Here is a 10746-nt window from a genome sequence, read left to right as displayed (position 1 = left end):
CCTCCCACACCCTGAACTCCTCATTTCTGGCCCCAGCCCAGAGCCCGCACCTCCAATCAGAGCCCTCACTCCCTCCTGCACCCCAACCCCAATTTTGTGAGCATTCATGGCCCACCATACAATTTCTATTCTCAGATGTGGTCCTTGGGCCAAAAAGTTTGCCCACCCCTGCACTAGGAGCATAACCGGCAGATATGAAGACAAAGGCCAAGCTCCAAAGAACTCACAATCTAACCCGCCATCGTACAGAACAAGGTGGGAAGGGGATATGATCAGCAGTGAGATTCAAGGGTGAAGTAAAGCACATGTCTTTCTACTTCCATAATTGCATGTGTGTACATAGAAATATCTTTTTCAGTCGACTGAGAAAGACTAGTCATAGAATAATTTCACTGTAGGCAGAAGGTTTGCTAGAACGGAAACACCACTTTGCTCATTACAAGACAATGAAACAACTGTGCACTTTCAATCCACAGCACTGTAACCTAGAGTTGCCCTTTTTGTGAGTAGGAGAGGCCCAGTGTAGTCATTGTGCCAGTGGGGTCAAAAATATTAGTAAACTATGTTGCAAGATTGCTTAGAGTGAAAAACAATCTGCTTTCAACACTCATCTTCATACTATCATATATTGTCATCTTGAATTGCATCAAAATATAATGCTACGGTAATCTGCCACTGGCTACAATAAAATATGATAAAGCATCAATATATCGTCTGGTCCTATCGATCTATTTGCATGCTGCAATGCTACTTCATCATATTGTGTCAACATACAGTGATGCAGTGTCACATGATTCATGGGCCTTTGTCATGCCAAAAACATAGCTAATCCCAGAAAATTATGCCAACCTACTAAGTGGTTCCTGATTTAGAAATCCACTGATAGAGTATTAGATAGAGGGATGGGTTTGTGGCGTGTGTACCACTGCCCTCTACTGGATGGAATTAGAACTTCTCAACTGTGTGTAATAACTTTGGATGGGCTATTACCAGCAGGAGAGTGAGTTTGTGGGGGGGGCGGAGGGTGAGAAAACCTGGATTTGTGCTGGAAATGGCCCAACTTGATGATCACTTTAGATAAGCTATTACCAGCAGGACAGTGGGGTGGGAGGAGGTATTGTTTCATGATCTCTGTGTGTATATAATGTCTGCTGCAGTTTCCATGGTATGCATCTGATGAAGTGAGCTGTAGCTCACGAAAGCTCATGCTCAAATAAATTGGTTAGTCGCTAAGGTGCCACAAGTACTCCTTTTCTTTTTGCGAAGACAGACTAACACGGCTGTTACTCTGAAACCTGTAATAAACCTGTTACTACAAAGAATTAATGGAGATTTTCCACTAGCACAAGTGCTACGGGCCTGTACTTTTGGATCAGGAACCAGCCGGAATTTACCCTTGTGTTAGAAAAAGTGTAGAAAGTCAGTGTTGGAAGCACAGTGATGAGTAGGGAGACCCAGATCCACAAAGGTACTTAGACGGCTGAGTCCAAATTTTAGGCTTCACTGCCATCCACAAAATTCCTTCTTGGCTGCCACCTAACCCTGTAGGTGCCTAAACTTATTTGGCACCTGAATTCCTCCCTCTGGGCATGTGCACTGCTGCCTCATATGCTCAGACACCTATGTCCTGCCTAAGTCCCAGACGGGGGAAAATAGGTGTTTGCCTGCCTATCCAGTAGGCAGCCTCTGAGCACTCCTACAGGATCAGGTCCCATTCAAAATCTGGCAAAGGGAGGAGGTGGCACTGGTGCCCACCTTGTAACTGTGAAGATGCTGTAATAAAAAGTAACTATTGAAATGGTTTGCTATTGTGTACTTAACAGTTTAAAATACTTAATTTAAAAAAATTGTTTGTTTTGTATTATACAATGTATTTGCAGGAGGCTCCTAGTAGTGTGTTTGAGATACTGATACAAAACTGATACATGCAGTTTCACTGAAAGACTCTACCTGTGTAAGTTCCAAAGGGTCAGACCTCAAGTTAATAAATATATATTTCTGGAAAACAAGCCCTATATTTAAAGGTGTAACAAATCCAGGACAACTGTGATGAGGTTAAAAGCTGTCATCATCCAATGGATGTTTGATGGGCCATATTTGCGATGACTGTGGTTGGTTTTAGCTCCCCTATTCCAAACTCACCACTGTGCTTTGCACTAATTGGAAGACTCAGTAGAGGTCAAAACCTGCACGGACCATGGAGACTGAACTACATTGAACCGAGATGCATTCCAATCATGTTCCCTGCATGGGGGTTCCACTCTGGTGAAAAACACTGCTGCAGCTCAGCTACCTCAGACTTCACATCTGGAAATTGCAGTGCCATTAGACCCCCCTGTATTCGGTGCACAGCTGGGAAACGACATTGCACCTAATAAAGTAGCTACACTGTATTCTACACAGGACTGTCCTGACATACCCTCTTTCTGTGCAATGGACTCTTGGAGGGCTGCCTAAGGACTCTACCCCTTTAAAAGCTCCTGTAGCCAACAATCACGCGGTGCTGTTAGACTCCTCCACCGCTACTCCTTCTTTGCGGCTCTGTAGTCCCCTGACAAGGGTGGCAACGTTGGTCAACCAGGCTAACGGCTGCGAAGAAAACTACAAATCCCATCGAAAGCTGCGAAACGAGATGACATAACCGACCGCTCCCGGCTGGGCCGCGCAATGCACGCCGGGAGTTGTAGTCCTATCCCCTCCTGCTGATAGGATGCGGTGCCGAAGTGGCGGCGGATTACGACTGCATTTCCCGGTGTGCTGCGCGGCGCGGGTTCCCGTCAGCGCAAGGGGGAGCCCCCCGACGTAAAGGGGGATCACTTTCCCCTTGTGTCCGCCATATTGGACGGTAACTCTGGTCAGCGGCGCTGGGGCCAAGGGAGTCCCCGTTACAGTGACAGTTCGTGCCCCCCTGCTCCTCGGTGCCCGGGGCGGCCTGTGCCCCGCCCTTACCCGCTCCCCCCTCCGGGCGCTGACGGCGGCTCCGACCTCCTCGCTGCCCCCTCGCTGCCCGGGTGTCAGACACGATGAGTCCGGCCGACGCCAAGCGAGGAGCCAAGCGCAGAAAGAACAAGCGGGGCGGCGGCCTCGGCAGTACCGGCGGCCCCGGACCCGGCGGCGGCGGCGGGGCGGGAGGCCTGAGCAAGAGCGGGGCCGCCTCGGCATCGGCCGCCCTGCGGGCTCCAGCCCAGGCGGTGGCTGCCACGCCGAGCGTGGTGGGCGGCCTGCTGACAGCGCCGGCAACGGCCACCGGCAACGGAGCCCTGAGCGGCGGCGCTGGAGGGGCCGGGGCGGGACATGGCGAGGTGAGGGGGGGGGGCGCGCTGCGTGGGGAGGCCTGGCCGCACCCACCCCCTCTCCGGGAGCAGGGGCCGCCGCCCCTGGGTGGGGAGGCGGGGAGCCTGTAGCGGGGTCCGCTCTGCGGCCGCAGTGACAGGCGTCCCGCGGCAGCGGAGCCCCGCGCACGCCCGCCCGCCCGCGGGAGGAAGCCTGGGGGAGCTGGGCAGTCATCCGCGGTGGCGGGGAGAGCCCCCTTTTGGCCCGTTCGCAGCCCCCCAGCAGCAGGGAGGCCCGGGGTGTTGCCTGCCCCCCCACCCTTGCAGCGGGGATGCAGGGCTGGGCACTGTTCCCCCCCCTTCCCCCCACAGGGGCAGGGCGCTGCAGCCTGATCCAGGCAGCGTGGTGGTGGGGAGTCTCGGGGAGCATCCCGTGCCAGGCATCCCATCTTTCTGCGCCCCCAGGGCTTGTGCTGAACCTTGTGGGAGGAGGAGTGAAAGAAGAGGTTTGAGCCTTTGACCCCTAGGGCACAGGCTCTCTCCTTAAAGTGACGTTCCCTTTTCTCCGAAAATATTTTCATTGAAAAGTTGCATGTTTGTTAGTAGTGGGTTTGCAGGCTTGTCTGTTGAGCTGTTGAAACCGTTTGGGCATGTTTGCTCAGTTTTACTAGTTGCACTTCAGTGAGGTTTATGGTAAGCATCTCATATTGTGCAGTGATACTTGTCTTAGGTGACTGACTGAGGTTCAAGCAAAAATCAGTTACAGTATTGATTTTTTTTTTTTTAGAGATGCTCTGTTGTCATAACTAGCAAGACAGCAACTGAGGTTGACCTTTTTTCACCACTTTTTCTTTAAAGGTTGAACAGATTTTTGTTGAGAAGTGCACTAAGGTTAGATTTAGGTGCTCCACTTACAGGGTGGTTAACTGTTGGCAATGTCCTTACTTGCAAGTTTCAGTGTATACCTCATTTGGCACCTTCATCTTCCTTCTCCATAAGGAAATTGTCAGATACCTGGGGGAAGAAAGAAGAAATGGTTTCTGTGGTGTGAGAGGGATCCAAAATACTTAATGATGTAACCAACTGGATTTTAGTTCTGTGTGTGGTCTTATCTCCTGTTTGTTTTGCTAGGGCAATGAGAATTCATCAGTGATAAATATAAACTTGTTTTATTTATAAATACAGTAACCTGGCCTTCCCTCCTCAAAGCCCCCCACCCAGCATCAGCTGCAACTTAGTTATGACAACCACGAAGCTATCCTGCTAATGCAGTATTTATGTCAAACATAATTTCCATTTGGGACAATAGGTGCTAACATAACTTGTTAGTCTCTAAGGTGCCACAAGTACTCCTTTTTTTTTTTTAAACATAACTTGTGAATATCTAGAAGAGGTATGGATTTTACTGCTACATTGGGAGGAGGCCGTAAAACTCTACTGTTATCCCAGAAAATATCTAGTGAGAGGCTGAAGTTCAAGTTAAAAATCTGTATAACACTTTAATAGAATGCAGGTGCTTTGGGGACAGGGTCTGCCTACTACAATGTCTAGTGCAATGGCGCCCCAATGTTGGTTGATTCCTAAGCACTGTGGTAATACATGTGATTGACATGCCAGGGGAAAATGGAGCGAACATAATACACAATATGGTAGATGGAAGTGATTCAGCCAGTGAAGGGGTTTACTGTCCCTGATAACTTGGGTTGTCTATAGATTGTGTGTCCGCGATAAGCAGAGTCCAGAAAAATATTCTGCGAGTGGCTTTCTTAAGATGGTTACTGACTAGCAGATCTCTTGCAAAAGCTCATCCACGAGGACAGAATGGGCTGGTAAACATTCCACTTAAGCGCTGCCTTTAGATTTTAGACTTAGCAGTTGTCATTTATCTGTCTCACTTCTAAGATAGACCACCATCTCTTTGAAATTTATACAGTATTTAAATAATTGTGAAAACACTTTCAGGTGTTACTGTTTGCCCTTGTTCATAGTAGAGAACTTAAAAAAAAATTTTCTGCCCTTAAATGAGAGAGTACTGTATTATACAAGTCATTATTTTGTAAGTCAGTTCCACATATAACAATTTATTTTACTTTTATACTTTTAAATATACTCACAGGTTATCAACTGTTTCCATGTTTTCACAACATTTGATGAACAGTATGTTACGAACGATTCTGCAAGCTGGTTGGCAAATATCAATTGGACCAACTAGTTAAGTTGGAAGTAAATTCATGAGACTGGATTTATATATACAAGGTAGCAAACATTACAATTGGTTTTATAATGGGAGTAAACAGATAATCCACTATGCCATGTTACTGAAAGCCACATATACTTAATACTACATTTGAACACTGATAGATGTGGATTGGCTCACTTGCCTCATGTCATATACACTGATGTTTTTCTTGACACGATAAATATTTTTTGATTGTGGTAATGCAACAAAATTGCCAATACTTTGTCATTTAATGCCACAGTTGTTTCAAGCATATAAGCTCAAATAATTTGTCATTTTCTAAATGTTGCTTGTGCTCCAGAATGTAATACTCTAAATAGTTAACCACTCTGACAGTCAATAGTACAGGTTCAAGACAAGATTTGTGATCTTCATTCACTGGGGTGATGGCTTACCATGTGTTTGCTTTCCTTCTCCTCACAACCCAGAAGCTCTGTGTACTTTTCACGAATGACCTGTAAAAATCAGGTGCATTATTTATGTTGGCTGCATGAAAAGAAAATGGCATGCTAGTATCTCTACTGTCATAATCAGATTTGCGTTACTTTCATCTTGTACAAAATGTTGCTAAGTGTCTGTGAGGTGGTATGAAAAATCAAAAGCCATTGTTCTAATTTACAAACTTTAATGGCTTCTGATCGCTCATAATATATATTTTAAAATCCTGTTACTGTTGACTGCTTAGCTGGGACTGCACCCCAGAATATAATGTAGTCAAGTTGCTAGCCCACTAATACTGCTCTGTGTCAGTTGTATCCCCCTCATGTTGGAAAGACTGTTTTTATGTTGCTGAACTATGGCACTCCCTCCCATTAGAGTTCTATTAGCGTGAACTCCCATTAGAACACATCATTAAATTTAACCTACACTTTAGAAATTTTTTTTAAGGAATGACCTCTTGTATCCTACATATTTGTTACGTGCAAATCAGTTGCTAATTATCTGGTGATATATTGATAAAAGATGTTTTATAAGCAAAGTTGGATTGAGTTTTAAAATACATAAAATTTTATACTTCCAATTAAAAAGCCCTTTTCTTAATTTTCAAATTCTAGCTATGATTTTCATAGCTAATGAACATCATAATTAAATTGAGATTTTTATGGTTCTTAGCCTAAGATTCTCATTTCCCTGAGTTTCTGCATTAAATATATGCTAAATCTTGTCCTGTGATGCAAGCAATTCTTTTTTAAAAAAAGATCATGTTGGAGGTTACTCTTTTGGCCCTATGTACGTACTTGAAAACATCAGAATTCCTGTTTTACAAATAATATTGTGCAAGTGTTCTACAGAAACTAAAGATGCTTTCCTTGGTGTTCCTCTAGTAAGGAAACTTGTTGGTGACACTAGTTTAACTGGAATTGGAAGCTACACAATTTAGGCTTGTGGGGTAGGATCATAAGACTTTACATATATCTTTGTAATGATAAAATAATGGCTACTGGGAATAGTGTTGTGGGATGGAGAATCAAGTGTCACATTAAAAATAGAATAATTTATGATCTGAAGTTTGAGCATATAGACCAGACATTTTTAAATTAAATATCTCATTTATCAGTGAAAAGAAAAGTGAGCGTTTTTAAAAAAGTGTGATTATACTGTGTTCTGTGATGATGAAATATTAAGATTTCGATTAATGGTTGAAATTTTGATTGAATCTGTGGGATATATTTGGAGTTGCTTTTTATTGTTCACTGCATAATACAGGATTCTGTGGTGCAGAAAAAAGTTGTAAAGTTGGCTTTGTGTGATAGCTTGCCTAGGTAGTTGGGTGTGAAGAACTGCTTGTCTATGACTGACCTGTTCCAGTAGACCTTACTACAGGTCTGAGTGAATTTGTGTGCTTTAACTAGAATGAACAATTTAGTAAGCCAAAGAGGGGAGAAATTGCTATCTATCTTAGAATTATTGTCTGTAGATAACGTGTACTAATGTGATCAATCTTTGTACAATTAAAAACCTTCTGACACAGACTAACTTAAAATATTTTACCAAAACTCTGTTAGATGTACTTCATTTACCTTTCTCTCATTATCAAAGGTATTGATGGATCCCCCTCCAGAATAGGCTGGTTCCTCTAATTTGATTCATTCAGCAACTGCAATCCAGTGCCCATGACATGATTACTTTCATGGTAGTGATATTGCATGCATTGGATTGTGGCATTACTGAATGATTCAAACAGGCAGAGGAAACTGATTACAGAAGAGGCAGTTTCTATTCTTATTGAAATCTAAATTTTAGCTAACACTTTTCCTTTTGTTCTGTCACTTTTTTCTTTTCTTTGTGTAAGGGTATATATTATTTTTGACCAACTTTATCTCGTATAAAGTAGACACTTTCCTATTAAAACATATAAGTATATTGGGTATTGAGACACTTCTGTAGTAGTTCACTTGTGCGCTTAACTGCAGGCACTACATTTTTATTTTGTTATTTAAATGCAGACTGTCCCTGCCCTAAAGATCTGACAGTCTGATAATAGTAGATACATTAAACAGAGTGGAATCATTAGAGTGGGTTTTTATAGCTTACATAGTTAAATAGACTTGTGAAGTTAGAAACAAAATCCGCTGTAGTTTAAATTATTTTTAACTCTCCGATCACTTAAAATTTCAAAACAAACTTAATGTCCCCTTTATACTGACATAAGAACAAAGACCAAAGGTCCATCTAGCCCAGTATCATGTCTTCCAACAGTGGTCAATGTCAGGTGCCCCAGAGGGAATGAACAGAACAGGTAATCATCAAGTGATCCATTCCCTGTCTGTCGTTCCCAGCTTCTGGCAAAAGTAGCTTTTGCTTTATTTGTTCCTTGGGCTAATTGAGATACACTCTTCCCGTGTCTCAGATTTATCTGATAAAAGGGTATGTATATATGACGTTGATGGATCTCAAATCCAGGTCTGTTGGCTGCATTTTTTCCTATTATACATGTGTTAATGTGAGCAGATATCCAGAGTAATCAGACTTGAACTGCTACATTAAACATCCAAACAGCTTGTCTAGAACAAATATTAATACGGTTGAAGTTTCACATGCGTCAGATTCTGGCTTAGCTATATCATCAGATATTTCATATAACTAAGGTATCCTATGGCTTGAAACATACAGTCAGAGGGAACATTTGTCTTTCCTTGTTGGACTTAAAAATTTTGAGAGAAAACTTAAAAACCTAATTTTAGCTACCTTCAAATATACAATGCAGCTGCCCCCAAAACTCCATTGTTTGCAAAAACTTAAATCCTATTGTAGGTCACTACATAATGATTAGATGCAAATTCACGTGAAAAAATAGTTTCTGAAAAATGAATGGGTGCAGATAGAGAGCAAGGTAAGGTATTATCCAAATCTCAGTCTAATCACAGTATAAACTAATAAGGTTGAATTTTGAACCTTTATTTTTGTTTGTGATTTTTTTTTTTGATTGATGCACTCTTTTACCTTTCCTTTGGTAACTTGGAGGAGGAATTGGGCCCTCTTATCTTTTCAATCTACAGGTAGAAGCAACCCATAGCAGTTTACAAGGAAAATGTTGGGTCCCTAAGGTAGGGGTTCTCAAACTTCATTGCACCACAACCCCCTTCTGACAACAAAAGTTACTACACGACCCCAGGAGCGGGGACCGAAGCCTGAGCTAATTTGATTCATTCCGAAGATAGTTTTAAGAGAAATGGCTTAAAAAGTTTGTTTCTACCTCATTAGAAAGACTGAAATGTAACAGAATGGGCATTTCCACACTATCATGAGGCCCAATTCAATACAGAACACTAGTGCTTTTATTTTTTAAAAAACATTGGTCCCTAAATTAGTGGTCAGTCTAAAGTAATATTCGTATCAGTTTCAGAGTAACAGCTGTGTTAGTCTGTATTCACAAAAAGAAAAGGAGTACTTGTGGCACCTTAGAGACTAACCAATTTATTAGAGCATAAGCTTTCGTGAGCTACAGCTCACTTCCTCAGATGCCTGATGACTGATAGAATAATGTTTTGAATTTTATGTATCTCGTTTACTCTAAATATTTAACCAATTTCAGACTCAGTATATTGGTCAAATATATATGTAACAGGACTGTTTGTCCTGTACTGAAACTTAGTGCGTTCTTTTTTGGTTGAAGAGAAATCAGGATCCTGAGACTCCCAGTGCCCAAGGCAAATGGGAAGAGGCCAATGCTCCAAGTCAGCAAGATTGACAGGCAGGCAGGCCAGTGGGGGAGTCGAGCCCGGGACCCATCCCCCATGTGAGCTGGGACTGCCAGTGGCAAAGTAGAGCAGAGCTAAGGAGAGTTAAGCAGCCAGAGTTGAGCTGGGGGCAAAGCAGCAACAGTAGCACTGAGGCAGAGCTGGAGCAGCACAGATCAGTTGCTCCGATGGTGAGCCAGGGTTGAGCTACAGCAGGGAGATGCAGGGCCAGAGCAGGGGAGCAGATGCCAGCTATGCCACAAGTAACACTGGAGTGAAGCACAGTGAGTGGCAGGAGGGAGCGAGGTGGGGCCTTTATCAGAGAGGGCTGAGCAGAGGGAGACCTGTCAGACATGAGGGCCTTGCAGACTGGACTGGGGGACGGGACATGAAACTGACAGCAGGGCCAATACTGGGGAGAAGGGTCCTGCCACCTGGAGCCTCAGGGCGTGCCGCCACCACCAGAGCCAGTACCGGGTTTACAATGGCACTGGGACCACACTGAAAAGGGGTCCCAGTGGGTCAACAGTGTGTCATGTGAGTCAACAGTATGCCTTGTTGCCAAGAAGGCTAACGGCATTTTGGGGTGTAAAAGTAGGAGCATTGCCAGCAGATGGAGCGATGTGATCGTTCCCCTCTATTCGGCATTGGTGGGGCCTCCTCTGGAGTGCTGTGTCCAGTTTGGGACCCCACCCTACAAGAAGGATATGGAAAGTTTGAAAAGTTGCGGAGGGCAACAAAAATGATTAGGGGGCTGGAGCACATGATTTATGAGGAGAGGCTGAGGGAACTGGGATTGTTTAGCCTGCAGAAGAGAAAAATGAGGGGCTGCTTTCAACTACCTGAAAGGGGGTTCCAAAGAGGATGGATCTAGACTGTTCTCAGTGGTAGCAGATGACAGAACGAGGAGTAATGGTCTCAAGTTGCAGTGGGGGAGGTTTAGGTTGGATATTAGGAAAAATTTTTCACTAGGAGGGTGGTGAAACACTGGAATGCATTACCTAGGGAGGTGGTGGAATCTCCTTCCTTAGATATTTTTAAGGTCAGGCTTGAC

General features: G+C 43.8%; 1 protein-coding gene across 6 annotated transcripts in view; it reads left to right on the top strand.

The window, feature by feature from the left end:
- Positions 1-2793: 2793 nt before the first annotated feature.
- FAM193A (family with sequence similarity 193 member A) overlaps positions 2794-10746 on the top strand; it is a 113095-nt gene continuing 105142 nt past the window's right edge. For 3 of the 6 annotated variants that reach the window (XR_012158741.1, XR_012158742.1, XM_073342713.1), the window contains exon 1: positions 2794-3302. Coding sequence is in view for 1 of the 6 variants with exons in the window: in XM_073342713.1 (XP_073198814.1) it covers positions 3024-3302 (279 nt within the window). In the remaining 5 variants the exon portion in view is untranslated. The remainder of the gene's footprint in view (positions 3303-10746) is intronic. The other 3 variants (XR_012158745.1, XR_012158744.1, XR_012158743.1) reach the window with 1 other exon arrangement.

This window comes from Lepidochelys kempii, chromosome 4 (assembly GCF_965140265.1).
Source record: "Lepidochelys kempii isolate rLepKem1 chromosome 4, rLepKem1.hap2, whole genome shotgun sequence".
NCBI lineage: Eukaryota > Metazoa > Chordata > Testudines > Cheloniidae > Lepidochelys > Lepidochelys kempii.
This window is presented reverse-complemented; position numbering and strand designations above follow the sequence as displayed.